Raw genomic sequence first — 19,569 nt, forward strand, 5'->3', positions numbered from 1 at the left:
TTTCTAACTATTGGGGGGGACTTGTCCCCCTCAATGTCTATGGTGGTTACGGCCCTGCTGTTCAGTGGTAATACCACTATATCCCAAAAATATGGTCTCACCAAAACCTCTAACCTCTGAGAAGAGGGGCACATTAAAGTCATGGCTATCAGCAGATATGAATATGGCTGCTTGGTCTTTAGCTTAGTGCCCTTAAAAGTCTTGTTATGGATCCTGGGACATCAGAAATATTGTAGGTCTCTATCTATGCTTTGTCAAAGCAAAATCGTGTTACTGTTTCCGCTCTACTGCTGCTGTAATACTGCAGACCAGAGGAGCCCCCTCTGTGATTATCTGCAACTGTGCAGCAGTGTGGTTCATCTGGCCTTCCTCGCTCTCATTGAGCTGCAGCAAACCTGCATAGGGCTTTTACCATGACAACGATACACGCAGCACTAAAGGCTCAACCTCAAACTCATCTACTGCTTTTACCATCAAACAAAAGCATTGTTTAAAATGTGGGCTCATACTTGTTTATGCTAAAGTACACCCATAAAGTACTTAAAAGCCACCTCTGCCCCAAGTATGGAAACTGGAAGCCCAGCTGTACAAAGGCTAACTCTCTTATCTCAGGTCTCCATCTGTCACCCCCTTGGGGGTGTTTTGGTTTTTCTCTCTCTAGTACATCCTCCAGCCTGCCTCTCTTTTTCCGGCATGTGGTCAGACAGTGGTAATCTGATCAACCACACGTGTGCTGTCCACCATCTCCACGCACTCAATTTCTTCACTGTTTTCCGCCGCATTCTTTCTCTCATGTCGTTTTTTCTTTGAGGGAGGAAGGAAGGTGAGCAGGACGGGGAGAATGGCCAAACAGTGGAAGGCGGTGATGATGGCGGTGAGAAAGAGGCACCTGAAGAGTGTGCGGGTAAGGTTCGAGGGCACGGCTGCAAGTGGGAGCAGAGCTGCCCCATAACACAAGTAGCTCTGAAGGGCAGGAACTCCATGACGCTCCAGAGCCACTTTCACCCAGCGTGTACGAGTGGATTCCCGGCCTAGAGCAAATGCAGATACCAGCGGAGCACTGGAGTCCACAGCATAGTTCACCCCATATATCAGACACAGCACTGAGACGCAGTCCAGCTCAACCCGCCACAGAGTCATGAAACCCACCAGCCCGAACTCAACAGAGGCTACTGTGACAGTCAGCCAGGCATTCACCAGGGGGTCAGCTGCCAAAAAGGTGGAAAAGAAGAGCAGAAAGAGAGCAGCGATGCAAGAGTTCTTCAGCGGTGCTCCAACCGATGAGGCATAACGGTCCAAATACACAAAGGATGGATTGAAGATGATGAACTTCACCCTAGAGGTCAGGGACAACTTTCTCAGTGTGTCTAGTAGGATTGACATCTCTTCTCGTTTGTTTTCTGTCGTCTTGGCCACGAGAAACATGCGCGAGGCCACCACATCAAATTCCCCATCTGCACGTTTGGCAAAGATGATATCGTCCGAGAAATGCACAAAGCGAGGTTGGCGTAGAAAGCCAGACCGCAGGTGCTCTGTGAAGTTGCTGCGTGACAGGCTAGTCGTGATGTTCAGCCCGTGAAGGTAGTTGAGGTAACTCTCAAACCAGGAGATGCGTTCAAAACCTTTGGTGTACTCCAGTAGGTCCTCTTGCACGCTAGTGTTCCAGTACTCAATGGACTCATATATGTAGAAGCCAATCACGGGGCTATAACTGCTGAAATACCGCTGTTGGGCACGAGTGTATGCTATAGTGCTTGTTTCTGTGGCAACCACATTACTAAGATCTGACCCTTCACTGACCTGAAGGTAGCCCATGAGGGCAAAGGAAACATAGACCAAATAGAAAAGAACCACGAATGGTTTGACGTAGGTGTTGGTGATCCAGTCACAGTAGTACCGTTTCATAAAGGCTACCAGCAGGTGACTCTCGTAAGCATGCAGGGGTCCTGCTTCTGTGGCCTCCTCGTTGTAATGTGTGTACATGAGGAAGCGGTACCATGCCGGCTTCTGCTGCAGCAACTCAGGCTTCGGTACACGCCTGCAGAATAGACTGTGACGGTAGTTGTTTTCCAGGTAGCCAGCAAACACCAGGTTGGAGCCATAGAAGGTGAGGATGTAGAGGTAGTTGAAGAGAACTGAGATACAGGCGTTCCGACAGAAGAGACGCACAGCCTCAATGTTTGTGAATGGACTGGCCCCGATGCCGAAGGTGACCACGTGCAAAGCCGTGCTAGCTGTGAAGGGCAGCATACAGTCTGAGAATACAGCAGCAACCCGCTCCTTCACATGCTGGTCCTCGCGCGTCCGTCGCCAAGACGACAGCATCTCAAATGTGCCAAACAAGCCATGACCTGCAAGAGATGAAGAGAGAGTCTTTCAGTGATTTAAAAACCTTAAATAAATAAAAAAAACGTGGTGGAATGGTCTAAGCGACGTTTGGAATGATTTTGGCAGGCAGCTCTTTCAATTGACATAAATGGCTGCTGGGAAAAGAAGAGACGTAAATAATTGAACAAAACGGTGACAAGACAGTCACTCTGCAGCTGCATCGCAACAATGGATATGAGGGAAAAACAGATGCTCTCTTTCTTCTGTTCTGGCACTGCTTTTTTCTTTCGAAAAAGTGTTTGCCACACGTGTAGCATTTTGCACATTCATCAATGAAATCAAATTCTAATCAAATTCAATTCAATCTAATATATAGGCTTTTCAGCCAATAGAATAACAACATTCCTAATATACTGCAACTGCTGAAATCCATCAAAATAAAGAAAGCGTTCCGTCTAGAAAGCAGAGCGAATGAAGCCTCTTGGCCATCACCACCACCTTTATTTACAGAGCGTGATCTAACTATAGCCCACTCTGTCCTCCTCCATCTTCACAGCTGATGAATTTGTAGCTAAATAAATCTCAGTCACACTCACACACGATAGCCACATGCCATGTAAAATTGATCTGATGAAAGGAGAAAGCCTTATGGATGTGAGGAAGGCTGACAGCCCCTGTAGCCCTGGGACTTCATAGAAGCACAGAAGCCCAAGACATTAGACAAACTGGGTCAGCCTGCTTTTAGAAGTTGACATAAAGGAACCCAGGGTCCTACGATTGAGCATAAAGTCAGTATCATGATGACGCTAACATTCTTACACTGAAACATGTATGTACATGTTTAACTCGAGCATTCACAGTTTTTTCCTTTTTAGCTTTCTACATCACTCGCTCGTGCAGGCAGAGTGAGCAGATGGCTCTCACCTACAGGGTTGCCACGGCATCAGTGACTCATCATTCATGACGGAGGTTCCCTCGGTCTGATATTACCAGTTCTGCCTCTCGCAAATACCTGGGATGTGTAGCTAGCACAAAATCCAAAATCTAGCAGAGTCACCAGACAGCGCTGACTTGAGGTCGTGGCCTTCACGATTGGACTCAAGTGTACTGATTTTCGGCAGAGCTAAAGATCTCAACTGAAATGAATAGGTACGTGTAGATGGATCTGTGAGTAAGAGTAAACAAAGTGAAAGAGAGACTATAATTCCTATTCTCATGCTGTTTTCTCACCCTTTTGCCTTCGCTCTCTTCGTCATTTTCCTCCTTACTAAAAGAACCAACTATTTAATTTCCACTCATCTCAAAACAAAATAAATACCAATGTGACACACAGGCTGATTCTCGGTATGCAAGTCCTTTATCTCCTGAACATCTTCGCTCATCTCTTTTTCTCTTCATAAACATGACATTAATCTTAGCAATTATTATGGCCTATGATATCTCCTCCTTCCATCTTTCCATTATCATCAGAGGACCATCAGATGATTCCTGTTGACAGCTAATATCCTTGTAATGGAATTTGTTTTAAATAAAAGGACGGTGGCTTAACAGAGATAAGGCCTGTTGCTTTGTCAGACATCCGTTATGATGTAATTATTACATATATCCCTGCTTTTCTTTGTACCCTATTCAACCCAGTAAGAGCAGCCTGGAATGACATTTATATGCAGCGACACTGGGCGTTTCTAGCAAGTTCTGTTTTTACACTAAGAAAGTGCTCTGCAGGAGTGCGCTGCAAGGATACGCTGTCATTCTCAGGCTGCAATTGAAAACCAGCGGGGAGAATTCTGAGATTGCTGACGTGGATTGGCACAATTGCCAAGGTAAGGATTGAACTGTTGAAGTGTTTTAAGAAGGACACAGATGTCAGTCTTCTTGAGATAGAAAAGCATTAGTAATTTTATGGAGTGGGTGGCACCGGGTCAATCTAAACGCATAGTCTCTCGGCCTTCGTTTCTCTTTTCCATTTTTTTCTTCTCATTTCTCTGTCTTTCGCCAAAGCCTGTTATTTTCTCAACAGAAGCCTCCCACATGTGGCACTAATTGCTGTGTAAGAGATGGCCAACAAGAGCGAGCGAGATGGATGTGATGTGTCAGGATGCATGTATGCGTGTTGGTAATTATCACAAGATATCGGCTTGTGTGAATCTGTTCTACAAGCACACAGTTGATTCACCTAGAATAGCTCATGGACAGAAGACAAAATAAGGGGGTGGAATTCCTCTAAAGGCTGTCTGTTGGGCTCTATTAGGAATTCCTTTGATGTTGAGTGTTTCATTTTTAATGATACACCTTGACAAAAGTGCAGTGCAGAGCTTTGCAGTCAGTCAAAAGGTGTATTCGTTTAACTTGACAGTCACAGTATGAAAATGGAAGATCAAAAGAATGAAACGAATATGCAAACAGCAATGACGACTAGTGATTAAAGAGAAAAGAGCACGAATCACTGGGATGATGCATATACCAATCAAAAATATAGCTGCAAGCAGCAATTATCAGGGCCAAGCACAAAGAACAAGCACAAGCCAACATGCCTGGGAGTATCAGACGAACTGCAACAATGAGCAATTAAAGATGATTTTAGGCAAATTGGCTGAAAAATCATAAATCTAGTCACTAGTAATGATTTAATGGTTTATCACTTTTGACCAATAGATGGCGCTGTGACCAAATTGATGTGGTGTGGTCAGAGACACGTGCTAAGTTTGGTGTCAATATGCAAAGCATTGCAGAGATACAGTCATTTTGGCATCATGCCTCTAATTTGCTGCTGTGGTATATGAAAAAAGTTTCGTCTATCGACACGAAATCCATAGCTTTTTGTTGGCATGGTCTGGAGGTGATATGATTCGATTTTGGCGCAAATCGGACAAACGGTCTAGAAGGAGTTCGAAAAAGTATGTTTTGAAATAAAAGAAAAATGGCAGACAGGAAGTTCGGGCAAAAATAGCTAAATTGGTATCTCGGCATGACCCAAAGAATCTATTAAGACCTATTCATTACAATAGGCTAATTTAAATAAAAAGTTATTAGCATTTTTGGAGTTCGAAAAAGTTGGAAAATTCAAAATGGCGGAAAAATGTTAATGACGGAAGATAGAATTTGTTTCTATCTCTTACGGTTCAAAAGTTATTAGCACAAACATACTTCAAACTTTGGACAGGTGGTGGCACTAGAGGGATTGAGTTACAGACTATGGTGTTAAGGTGACGGTTCAGACTGTCCTCTATCTGTGTGCCAAATTTCATAACTTTCCTGCAAGCGGTTCTATGGGCTGTCATAGACTTCCCGAGCGGAAGAAGAAGAATAATAAGAAGAAAGCCAACGAATACAATTCGAATACTTTGGTGCTTGGCCCCTAAATACGGGGTCAGTAAGATTTGTTTTCGAAAGAATTGAATACCTAGCAAGGATGCATTAAATTGATCAAAAGTGAAAGAAAAAAATCTAAACGCTGTTCTTTTGAACATTCTATTCATCAAGGAATCCTGCAAAATCCTGTTTTTCAACATTAGTGATAAGAAGAAATGTTTCTTAAGCATCAAATCAGCATATTATAATGATTTCTGAAGGGTCATGTGACACTGAAGACTGGAGTAATGGTTATATCAGGAATAAAATACATTTTAAATATATTAAAATATAAAGTTATTTTAAATTGTAATCAAATTTCACAGTGTTACTGTTTTGAATGTATTTCGGAACAAATAAATGCAGCCTTGGTGAGCATAAGAGACTTCTTTCAAAGCGTTTTGAATGGCAGGGAGGAGTCATATAATCTCACCTAGCATGACAAATGGGATGCCCAGGTATGTTGAATTGTATTTCGCTCCTGTGAGGTTAAAGATGCCTGCAGAGGTGAGTGTAGCCAGGCTGACGGTCACCAGAGCCAGCAGACCCAGCCAGGGCTTCGTACGCACACAGTCTCGCATTGAGCAGCACAGCATGGCCAGTGACAGACACACGGCCAGGCTAAAGAGCAGCGGCCGCTCTGATACACGACTGGTCCTTTGGAAGTCCCTCTGAAGAGAAGAGGAGGTAAAGGGGTATAGACTAAGCTCCGGATGAGCCTTTCCAAAGTTCTCCAGCTCCCTGCAGAACAGCAGCTCCCAGCTGGCCGCCACCACTTCGTTCAGTGGGCTGGCCGCTTGCAGGTAGTACGTGAGTTGAAGGGCTCGAGCAGAACGCACCCCGTCTCTCCCTCCACCTGCCAGGACTCCGCCCAGTTGGTGTCCAATGTAGGCCTCCCGCCCATCTTTGAGTTTGGTGATGGGATAACGCAGAGGAGGTACTGAATGGTTGGATGCACGAGCCGATCTCATCTCTTCCAGAACCCGGAGGATGTCGTCCACGATGCAGCTCTTGCTATCATCCAGCAGGCAGAGGTGGGCAAAGGTGTAGTTGAATCCCAGCATAGGAACCTGGATCTGAGTGATTGTGTTGTGTAGCTGGGGGTGGAAATAGAGAAGGATAAAAAATATTACTAATACGTACAGGTAATAGATAAAATAGGTTTTTGTAAGAAGTCTACTATGCTCAACAAGGCGTGAAAGAAAGAAATTTCAGCATCCTTACTTCAGTCTTCAGATCCTTCAAAATCTTTATAATATGCTTTATAAATTATAATATTTGTGTCGAAAACCATAATGCATTTTTAATTAATAGAAATTTTGAAAGAACATTTATTTTTTTGTTACAAGGTAAAAAAATCTTTAATGATATTGATCAAATGAATGTGTCCTTGCTGAATACAAGTATTAATTTCTTAATTTCGTTTTTTTTTTTTTTTTTTTACGGTAATGCAGGTTCATGCACACATTAGAAATAAATTAAAAGTAAAACCTTTAATACTCCAGAGTAAACTTTTTAAGTATGAGATTATGTCACATTTCAACGTATTCAGTTGCTACTATCTTGTTGCCAGGCAACAAGAAAGCATGTTGCTGCAGGAAGAGTGTGCCAACAAGACAAACAGAACTTTTTAGACTTTCTTCCACAGCAATCCATGTGAGAAGAGGATTGATTGTCCTCTGAGGTCAGTCTCTGTGCGTTGTTAATGTCAGACTGATTAGACTGTGTCAGACTCAGATCACCGGGGGAGGCTATACCTCCTCCAATGCTCATTCGGCCTCCTCGAGCAGCAAAGAAATGTCAGACATACACCAATCAGGCCTCTAATTGCTCAAGCTTGATAATTAACCCTCAGTTGGAGACTAAAGCATGACATCTGCATGCCCACAGTCACTGACCTAGACGGACGTGCAAATGGGCTGTCTGCTCTTTATGCGTAGGAAACAGAGAAAAAACGATATATTGCACAGAAAATCACCTCAATTCCTTTGAACCATGATTTTCCCTTCTTTCCGAATCAGATCAGATCTTGGCATACACAATTGTCACACTCTTTTAAATCATGGATCAGTAGAGGAGAGCTCACCAAAGGTGGTCTATTACTGTAATACAGTGAACAAGGTTATACCGAGACCTGTTGTGTTGTGGTGCAGTGAGAATATAAAGAGGGCTCTATTTCTGGAAAATGCAATGTGAATATTAAAAAGTTCTTACGATGTGGTCGCTGCTCACAGCTCAGGCTTAGTTCAATTAGCTTAAGAAAATTGAAATGAATGTTTTGAGTTAGAAAGGATGAGTCTAAATGCACAAGAAGTGAGTACTTTGCATTTCATAATAAAGAGTCTATGCAAGCAAAATGACACTTTAAAATGTCAAGCCGCACATTTTAATATTTCACACACAAAAAAAAGAGGTCAAATGCTCATTTGGTTTTTGCCTGAAGTTAGGATTTCTTGCCAGTACATTATAAGCAGAAGTTGCCAGCATTATATTTCATGTTGGTGGTTTCTGAGGGAGTGAATTGTGGAGCTGAATTGGGAAGCTGTGTTACAGGACGAAAAAGTAGGCCACAAACGAAAACTCTGACTGGCATGAAATATTTCTGATATTAAAAAAAAAAAAATTCCAGAGAGAGCTGTGGGAACACTTTTATTTGAAATCCAGTTAATATGATAGCACCCGTGGCACAGAGGAGTTAAAATTACAGATTTGTTAAATTTTGAAGGGCAGACTTTTGTCAGTTATTCTCCCACTGATTCCTGAATATTGGGAGAAAAAAAAACTTTTATTTGTTTATTAATTTTTGTATAACATATTTATCTGCTTACATTTTCAGTTATAAAATAATGGGTTTAACATGTATTGTAGCCTATAGTATATTGATAAATATAGCATTTATTTTAATGGATTTAACAGTCAAAAACACTAACCAGAACCTGAAATAAAATGTGATAAGTAGAGGATAAAGATTTGATATTACGTCTGTTTAAAAAGCAGGACACAGTTGTGAAGCTGAATAAGAGATGTAGCCTATTTTATTTTATAAGTACTTGATTACTCGTTTTACCTCTGAAATATGAGAAAGACTAACAAGATAAATGTTGTTAGACCTGTCAAAAAGAAGCTAAATTAACAAAATATTGATTCGTGGAGACCAGTGTGAAACAAGGCAAATGACTTGAGTGAAATGTTGCTCACCTTTAGGACTGAGTTGACGTGGTGAGGGTCCAACACGCTCCCCCTGCGCGAAGTCACGATGACCCGGCCATATCTCCCGGGTGTTTGCAAGTCCGAGTACAGCGTGTGTTTGGACCGGTTCACGGGGAACAAACTATCCACCAAGTTCCCCTCGATCTTCGCCAGGCTGTGTTTGGGGGCTAACAGGTACTCCACGTTTTCCTCTATGCGGTATCTGCTGAAGCTCGCGCCCAGCAGGATGGAGATCAGCACGGGCGCAGAGGCGAAAAACACCGGGTGATTGGCGACAAAGTGGCCCAGTTTGTGGAAAGACGTCTTAAGCCCTTCGTGCAACACTTGTCGCAACATCCTAGAATGCAGCAACAGCGCAAGGGCGATGAACCAGCATCAGCATCAGAGATCCGGAGCATCAGTGTTCAACCCACGCAGCTGGATCACTGAAATGATGAAGCGTTGCGTTGAATATCATCAGGTCCTGCTGGGTCAGAGACATCTTGTTAGTACTGCTTTGTTACTACTGCATTTACTTCAAAAAGACAATTCAAACGCATTCGAAACTCTGCAGCGTTTTTGCGTGTGGCAACATCGGTGTGCGAATTAGCCTAATCAGTTACTTTCAAAGCGGACGACTTTTCTTTCGGGATTCTGTCAGTTCATTTTGGGGCGCAGTCGGCTGAGGTTCGTCACACGCAACCCAAACGGTCTTAGGCGCCGCCAGTACAGTTACAGTTAGCTAACCTTCAAAATACACCTCAAAGACAAAACGCGTTTAAACAAAACGCTAAAACGGTTCGTGATATGTACAACTACAACCAAATGATACATAATGAAACTATTATGAGTTATCGAGCAGTGAAACTGTACAGCCTACGTTTAAGACCCCTCCAAACATTTGTTTTGACGTCGTTTGGGGTTTTATCCTTATGGGGTCAACATCCAACCCCCATCCCCACCCCATAATTCGCACTCTGTGGAGTAGTTGTCACTTTCTAAGGGAGTGACAGGTTATATGCTATTAATAGACAAGTAGAAATAATAATAACAAATAAAACCCTTAAACCAGCCTGACGAGCTGAAAAGTGGCCAAACCTGGCTGGCTTAATATCTTTTTTTCGACAGGGAAAGAAAGGTGGTTCTGAATTATTACCAGTCACGTCTTCGCAGTTTCATGCCATCTGAGAGACCCAATTTCCATAAATGCGTCGTTGATCCGAGTGCCAGAGGTGATATGCTCAATTTTCGTAATAGAAACGAATCACTTTTCTCTTTGAATATGTCCACAGCGTCTTGGAAAGGATGAATCCAGTACGATGTATCTTTAACAGTGAACTGGTCATGTAGTAGCCTACTCACAAACAGTTTCAAATGCGCAAATACAGTTTTGTATATTCCATTATCTATGAGGTGCGTGTCATTGATCCATATTAATCCCGTACCGCGCCCAGCACGACCGCTATCCGCTGTTACCAGCCTAAAAACACGAATCTCCACCACCGACCCGCGGTGCAGAATGCGTGCGGGCTCCGCGCAGCTCCAGCTCGGCCACTTGTGTGCATTTCCTTACTGACTTAAGGCATTCGTTACTGCGCTAAACACAAGACAGGTCCACACACACAAAAAGCCATTCACAAACGAACGAGATGCGGCACTTAAATGCTCAGGTACGGAGCTGATTCAGAAGTTCCAGTTTCCCGAGGAGCTCGCCGGTAAATGCCGGTGGTGCCCCCACCCCCATTACACCTAATCACGAGAATGGGGTTTGTGAAAGGAAAGCTTTTCTGATTGGTCTGTTAACGTTAGGCCATACATAATAACACGCATAGAGACAACGATTATGTGCCGTTTTGTGTGACAGCCTGTTATTATAACATGACGTGTTTGCAGTTAGCCTACTACTATTGATCATGTGACGAGCGCTTCACACTTTAAAAATGAAGGTTCCAGAAGAGCTATGGAACAGAAGAACCATTTTGGTTTCCTCAAAGAACCTTTCAGTGAAAAGTTCTAAAAAGAAAATGTTTTTCATAGTGTGAATACAATTTTTGAAACATTGTTCAACTATAAAGAACCATTGGTGCAATGCAAAGATTCCATGGATGTTAAAGGTTCATTGAACCATAGATGCCAATAAAGAAAGACATTACACATCTTTATACCAAAATGAATACATTTGGCGTGCAAAACCATCTCGCGATAGCTATACAGAGTAAAGCCAGCTGAAATCTAGTGCAGTAGTTTTTTTTAGTATAAATGTTAACACAAAAATGCATACTGACATTTTCAGCATGCATTTTTGAGTTGAAACAACATTTATAATAGTTCTATAAACTTTTAGTTGTTTAGTTAAGGACAAATAAACGTAATTTTTTTGTTTGTTTGGACAATTTAGTTATGTTCACACAAAAATATTTTTACAAATTTTTTTTACAGTGCAGGTTGCAATAATGAAGTTAAAAAAATGTAACATTAGCCACCTATACTTTTGATCAACCCCCATAAAATTCTTAAAATATATTTTTATATTTGCCTCTACGGAGGAAAAAAGTTGCTCAGGAATGAAAGCCATTCATAGGCTTGATTCAGCACCATGGACAGAGATGAATGAAGTACCAGTATTTACCAGTTTGATCTTTTTGGATCTACATTTGAAGACAAAATAGAGGCCCATTACATCAATACACTCGATAGTTTACATTAATCTTTTCCTTTTGATGTGCTATTGATATTATTCCGACAATTACCCATGTTCTCCCAGTTTGTATCATTATATATTCAGAGGAAGTTCAATCTCGGCCAGGGTTAAGCTGTCCCGGCTCTCTCTGAATTCCTCAGACAGACAGATCATTTAATAACACTGGAACAGACAGAAGTGCAGGGGCATGGCTCTGGATTTACCCATGCATGTCTAATCAAGTACTGAGCCCGTGATTGAGCATGGCTCCCCTACCTGGACCGCTCCAGTGCCTTCTGCTCTCCTCTGAGAGTTATTTGATATCACATATCCATATTAGCAACTATATTTTGTATGTGGTTTATTTTAATCCACAGTGAGGTTGTTGAAATAGAAATGTTAGCCTATATGTCTTCTTCCTGCAGACCTGTAGACACAAAAACAGGGCTTGTAATGATCATCACTGTTTTATATGGTTATTGCCATGGCAACGATCGCCGGTGCCTCATGTAGCCGATGCTTTGCCATATCATTCCAGCAAACTGACAAAGAGTGGTTTCCATGGTTACAGCTTTAGGGCACCATTGTGACTTCACAGCTGAAAGTGGTGGTTGTGTTTAATATCTGTAATACCTGCCTGAGTAAATGTTTGGACTCATGTTGTATTATTGCTTCTTTATTGTGCTGGCATTAAATGGCACTAACAACATTAAAGTAATGAGGGTTTGATTCCTAGGGAAAACGCATACTGGTAAAATGTGTAACTTGAATGCAAAAGTTGCTTTGGATAAAAGATTCTGCCAAGTGCATACATGTAAACCTATAAATATTCCTGTAAATGTAAATTGACTAACACAAAAAGGCGGAAACGTCTAGGCTGAATTTATTTTAGGAGACAGGAGAATAACTGAAGTTTGTTACCGTAAAAAAGAGGTAGAGAAGGTTCAGTTTTCAGAGAGAGGGGGGAGTTTGTCTCTGGCTGTTTGGTCTCCGGCAGTAGAAATTTACAATAGGTTGTGGAAAGAGTCAAAGATCAGAGCCCAAATCTCACTTGAGCTGTACGGCCTTCAGAGAAAACCTGAACTGAATAAAGCTCACTTCACTTGCTGTGCAGTAGAGTCGGGGGAAAAGTTGATGTGAGAGGAAGGAGGAGACCTGGATTGAGAGAGGAGAAAGAGAGACAGAGTTAGTCGCAAAAAGAGTAAGAGTGATGGAAGGGAGATGGAGAAGGAGAGAGATGCAGAGAAAGGAAGGGAGGAGAGAAAATGTGAGCTGAATGTCAATGATGTCATTTTCCTTCACCCAATCTTTATCCTCATTTTACCTCAAACTTTTCCGAATCATTTTCTTCATCAGAAATGTATTTTTACACTGTAAAAAAATATTGTTGGTTCAACTTAAAAAAGTAAGTAACCTGATTGCCTTAAAATTTTGAGTTCATTGAAATAAAAAATTTGAGTTAATACAATGACGGAAATTGGTTTAATAAATAAAAACTCAAAATATTATTGTATCTCAACCACATAAATAAAAAAATGTTGTGATAAATCATGAAAATAGCATCATTTGGCATGTTTCAATGCATCATTACAAATAAAATGATTTCAATGCTTTCAAATTCTTTTAATAATATTTGAATAGAGGGTGATGTCAATTCTCAAATGTTCATTTTATTAATTAAAATTTTTAATTTCAATGAACTCAAAATTCAAATTCAAGGCAACCATGTAATTTATTAAAAAAAAAAAAATTTTTTAAAGTGTAGATACACATTTTATCAAAACTGTGAAAGATAATAACGGTTGTTGTCAGATGATGTCTTTGATTCTTTGTTTAAGTTTGTTTTAAATTACGCCAATGGAGAATTGTTTTCCTTTTTAGGCATAAACCTAACCAAATGTTGCTAATTCAAACAAACACATAAACAAACATCATGACTTAATCTCTGAAAACAGTCTTAAAGGGATAGTTCACCCAAAAACGAAAATTCTCTCCTCATTTACTTACCCTCACATCATTTATGACCCTGGACCACAAAACCAGAAATAAGGGTCATAAGGGTTTGTGAAATTGAAATGTATACATCAATAAATAAGCTTTTTATTGATGTATGTTTTGTTAGGATAGGACAATATTTGGCCGAGATACAACTATTTGAAAATATGGAATCTGAGGGTGCAGCAAAATCTAAATATTGAGAAAATCACTTTTAAAGTTGTCCAAATGAAGTCCTTAGCAACACATATTACTACTACTAATAATTTTTTTCTATATATTTACAGTAGGAATTTTACAAAATATCTTCATGGAACATGATCTTTACTTAATATCTTAATGATTTTTGGCATAAAAGAAAAATCTATAATTTTGGCTATTGCCACAAATATATCTGTGCGACTTATGACTGGTTTTGTGGTCCAGGGTCACATTTCAAACCTGTATGACTGACTTTCTTCTGCAGAACACAAGTTATTATGAGGAAAGTTCATTTGTTCAGTAGAAGAGAGAAAGTCATTCAGGTTTGGAAGGGCATGAGGAGTTTTCATTTGTGAGCAATCTATTCTAAGATTTACATGCAGATTTCTTGCTTTAAGGATATTTAAAGGGATAATTCTGCTGATAGACCCCATTGACTTCCATATTTTATTCCTATGGAAGTCAATGGGGTCCATCAACTGTCTGGTTACCACCGTTCTTCAAAATATCTTCTTTTGTTTTCAACAGAAGAAAGAAACTCATACAGGTTTGGAACAACTTGAGGGTGAGCAAATGATGACAAAATGTTCACTTTTGGGTGAACTATCCCTTTAAGGACTTGCTCCATCTCATTGTGACTTTGTAGTTTATTTTGAGGATTTTTCTTTCTTTTACCAACAGCTTTCATTGTCTTAGCTCTTGCTCTATCTGCCAGGATCTCTGTCCCCATAAACCCTAAGTGTTGCTAGACCCTAGTGAATACAGCAGCTGCGGAAAGCTATTTGTGTTTTTTCACTCTGATTTCCCCCTTAGTCACTAAAAAACATTCCGATGAAAACACAAAATAAAATGAAAACAAATCTGTCAATGGTTCTGATATACTACTTCTGCTAGCAAATATTCCATTGAGCCACATCAGCTCCTGTTTAAGTATCGGGGGCTGAATTAAATGAACAAAGAATCCCTCCACTAATATGTCTCTCCATCTGTCGGCCCTTATGATGATATCATCCCAAGAGGACCAACACAAATAAGGGAGAGATGTATGTGTATTTACAATGTGGGCATTTCATATCTGATGGCAAACCCTCAATAGCTTTCTCTGAAGGTGAATAAGTCAAGCTAACTGATAGCCAACAAAAGACGGAAAAATCTGCATAGAGACAGAAAAGGGAAGGGTGCACACAATGAGAGAGAAATTACCTTTCTGACAATTTGAATCCTGAATCCTGAATCTCAAACCGGGCACAAGAATTGCATGGTAATCCCCACCACATGCTCACAGGAAACGCTAAACAAATATTCAACAAATGAGTCAATTCAGGAATAAACACACAAACACACACATGTTCATATAAACCAGTCATCTCTATAGTATATGTGGGGTCCAAAAATCAATCGGGCAATTTTTCTTTGATTTTTCTTTTTCATTAAAGACTGGAAAACATTGATTTGGGATTAGCATAACATAGTGAACATGCTGTATTAAATTGATTTATATTCAAATTCTCACTATTGGTATCAGACTTTTATCGAACATTGCATATCCATTTATATTATTCTACAGCCATTGCATTGTTTTATGTACAGTTGTGGTCAGAATGATTGTTGCCTTTTGATAAATATGAACAAAGAAGCCTGTAAAAATAAATCTTTTGATCTTTTATTCCAAAAATGCACAAACATCTAACCTTTCATTGAAGTTTTTCTCCAAAACAAAGGGATAAACAATGATTTATTTTTATAGCCGAAGGGGAGGGGGTGGTCACTTGCATAAAAAAATTCCTAGCACTAGCATTTTCACGCCAGTATTTATGAGTTTTTATGCTTCTGTCTTCCAAACACATGTTGAACTGAACAATGAGTGCAATCTGTACCCACTCACAGTGATAGTACATTCATCTTCTCTTTCTGTACACTCTGAATTTTTCAGCCTATAATGTCCATCACTTTTCAGCTCCCTTAACAATAATCCTTACAAAATAGGCAGACCTATATTCCCAATATTTGTTTTCCTGGCTTTGCAGTTTAAAGCACATGACAACAGAGGAACAATTTGAAGAAGTGCAGTAAATATTGTTTATAACAACAGCCACATGCACTTTCATTTGCCAGGCAGTTAGATTGAGCTCTGGCAATATGAGAGAGAGAGAGAGAGAGAGAGAGAGAGAGAGAGAGAGAGAGAGAGAGAGAGAGAGAGAGAGAGAGAGAGAGAGAGAGAGAGAGAGAGATTGAGACATCTGTGTGAGCAGCACTGGGAAAACTGAACCAATGAGCCAAGGAGTGTCTTTATCTTCTCTGGCCTTCTCTGTTTTCATAATTCCAGTCTATAAGAAGATAGCTTAGATATTAAAAACAATACATGGTCAAAAGTATGTGAACGCCTGAACACCAAATCCATATGTGCTACAACATTTAATGTCAAAAGCATGGGCATTTTGTCCTCCCTTTGCTTTGGAGTTTCAATAAATCCTAATCTCATTAATTAGAAGAGGTGACCACATTCATTTGGCTCTTTGGTGCAAATTTGAGGGCTGACAATCAAATGTTAAATGTAATTTAAAAACAATTATTTAAATAAATGTAGACTTAAGTATATGCAAAATAATCACAATTATGTGCACATGTCAATATTTGAATATTTTTCATTGTAAATTCCCAAAAACTACTGAATTTGCATTTGGGTTGTCATGACAGCAATGTAATTTTAAAACATTTAACTGTTTTATATATATATATATTTGTAATAATTGCACATACCAAATAAACATACATTCTTAAGGCCCATTCACACCAAGGATTATAACTATAACGATAAAGATATAGTTCTAAAAAATCTTTCTAAATATAAAAGAATAGCAGAGTCCATACCACAATAACGAAAACGCACAGAGAAACAATTTCCTTGGAATCACTTTCAGAACGATTTTTTTTCCAGCTGATGAACAATAAAAACAGTCACAGCCAATAAGAATCCACCCTGCTTTAAAGAACTTTAACATTTAAATCGGCAGACGACAAAACTGCGGTGCGTGCTTGGAATAAACAGAACATTATCATGCATAGGTGTGGAAGCTAATATAGTTATCGTCATAGATGTCTTCATAGTTATCGTTCTTGGTTTGAACAGGCCTTTAGAAAGGATGTGTTAAAACGGACTCAAACTGTGTTAAATTTATCAATGAGTGAGTTTTGGGACAACTCTTGTTATGGCATTTTGGCACATTCACTGTGGTGATTTTAACACAGTGACCTCCGGTTTCACAGACAAGGCTTAAAGCCCGGGACACACCAAACGTCGGCGACTTCGTTTTTTCGGTGTGTTCCGCACAAGCGGCAACCTCCCGCAGTTTTTCTTGAAGCCAATACGGAAGTGACTTAAGCTGCAATTCTTCGACTGGCCGCTAGGAACTGGTTTCAGAAGGGAGCAGAATCTCATTGAGCCCCATGTTAAAATGCCCAACTTTACAGCAGAAAGAAAAATATGTTTACAGCCTGGTACAAATTGTGGTTTTAGTCTATACGGCTAATTTTGCCCTTCATGACAACTGTGAGGGGGGTGACTTTTTTTATAACTCATTCATTAACATTATGTAAAGCCTTAAAGTTCTGCATAATTAAGGGCGTGGCCATTTTGAGTGACAGGTGGATAGCCATTTATTTGCTGTCTGTTAGTGATCGCGTCACCTCAGCTCCACCCACGTCCTTGCCCATTTTCTGTTATTCGGGAGTGACACGAGATGACGCGCTGCCAAGATGACAACGGCCAGCTCGTCCCTACTTTACGCTTCAAAACTGCTCTTCAGAATCCTATGGGTGACGTCACAGACACTACATCCATCTTTTTTTACAGTCTATGGTTCCGCACCGTTGGCTCTAGTCAGACACCGTCGGGGCTTTTTGGGCCGATTCAACATACTAGCTGCGTCTCATTTCGAAGGCTGCGTCCTCCGGGGGTCGCATTTGAAGGGTGCATACGTCATCGAGGTGGTCTCATTTCAGAAAAGTAACAATTAGATTGCAATGTAAGAAATTATATCGGCCGAAGAGAGGTGACAACACCGTCGGCTTTCATCGCTGCTAGTTCTTTGACGTCGGGTTGGTGTGTCCCGCCCTTTAAGGGTTAGCCTAACCCTAACCCTTTAAAACTAGTCCCAGACTAAAATTTAAGTTTGAGCGGTCTTAACTGACAGCAACTTGCACTGACATATCTTAAAATATGTCAGTGCCATTGTTTTGTCTCAAGATGCACACCAGTAATGTTTTTTTAACGTTTATAAAGGTTACTTAAATGTCCTAATTGAACTAAGGCATAATCCTGGCTTAATCTAAGCCCTGTCTGTGAAACCAGGTCTAAATGTGCCAGGAAGGTTAAAGGTCCCATGGCATGGCATTTTTCTATTATTTTATAATGTTTCCTGAGGTGTACTTATATTGTTAGTATGATTTTTACATCATAAAATGTCATAATTTAGAAATAAAAGGCATTTTGTCTATACTGCTGTTTGCCCTGTGGCTGAATGCCCTGTTTCAAGAGGCGTGTCTGCTGTGAGACTTCAGTAAAAACGCCCACTGTTGTGATTGGCTGACATCTTTGCATTTGAAATGAGCGGAGGGGGCGTGGTTTAACGAGGTCTTCAACGCACGAGCTGCTGCCAGAGAGACGGATGGACCTGAGTTCACTTCTCATCAGTTCTCAGCACGTCTCAGTTCAGGGTGAACTGTTGTAGATACTAGAATATACTTCAGGTTATTAGTTTATTTCTAGTCGGAGGGACTGTCACTCATGTCAGAAAGTTAGTAACTTTAGTAAATTATGGATCAGCACTGACTCGAGACGTGAACCGTTTAGAACGATTCAGTCCGATTTGGTGAACTGGTTCGGTTCACTAAAAAGAACCGATTCAAAAAAATGATTCGTTCGCCAACCGGACATCACGGAGACGGAGCGATTGCTAACAAAGTTATTTATAGTAACTACTGAGTTGTGAGAGCGCTGTCTGTCAGCGCGAGTTTATTGTGTTTGTATCTGAGAGTTCTGAATAAACACGAGTCCCAGTCACGCCGAGTCCATCTTCATCATTATTCTACCAACTTTGTAACACATGCAATGTAAGTTTGATTAAAGCATTATTTCTAGATATGTTCCAATCATATCAAAAGCGTCAGTGACGCGCATTGAGTAACTTACACAGCGCAAACAAAGACACAACAGCAGTAATCGAATGTAATCCAGTTTATTGTGGGGAAAGCTGGCCCTCCTTCTGCTTAATCTCACGCCGCGTTTGGTGCCTCCGCTGTGGGCCAGATGCAGTACTGGGGGTCGGGGATGTTGAAGGCCGAGCTTCGGCGTGTGTGAGGTTTATCTCCGATGTTGAGCAGAAACTCCCGACTGTATGCACATTTAAGAACAGATAGACGCGACGAGGACGTACAAAAACACTGACTCACAAGATAGAAAACACCGTTCTGTCGGGAGAGAGAGAAGCCGCAGTGTGTGCACGAATAATAAATAATTAGCTACACATAAGAAATCACTGATCACAGATCAGAAGGAACTGAAAAAAGACTTCTGTTTTCATTTGTACATCCAAACACTGAGAAACTGCCAGCGTTCACTCGTTCACAAGCCATGATCTCTCGTGTGTTTGCATGGGCGTGCCAGATTCTCTGGGCGGAGGAAAGGGAGGAAACCGTTCCTGCTTGGACGTCAAACCAGGAGACTTCAGGATTGGCTCGTCTGGCCTGTCATTTTCTCTAAGGCAGAGAAAGACAGCCAGAACTCGGGTTTACACCGATCAACATTTCTATCCACTTGGGGACAA

General features: G+C 40.7%; 1 protein-coding gene across 1 annotated transcript; it reads right to left on the reverse strand.

Annotated features, from left to right (window-relative positions):
* Window positions 1–699: 699 nt before the first annotated feature.
* On the reverse strand, window positions 700–9,225 carry ptchd1 (patched domain containing 1; the record flags this gene model as incomplete). The annotated part of the gene is made up of 3 exons (XM_079805686.1): window positions 700–2,351; window positions 6,113–6,776; window positions 8,878–9,225. 3 exons carry the CDS (start codon window positions 9,223–9,225, stop codon window positions 700–702), a joined length of 2,664 nt encoding a protein of 887 aa, XP_079661812.1.
* Window positions 9,226–19,569: the final 10,344 nt, after the last annotated feature.

The sequence above is a fragment of the Gobio gobio genome (genome assembly GCF_949357685.1).
Source record: "Gobio gobio genome assembly, chromosome: 23".
NCBI classification, from domain to species: Eukaryota; Metazoa; Chordata; class Actinopteri; order Cypriniformes; family Gobionidae; genus Gobio; species Gobio gobio.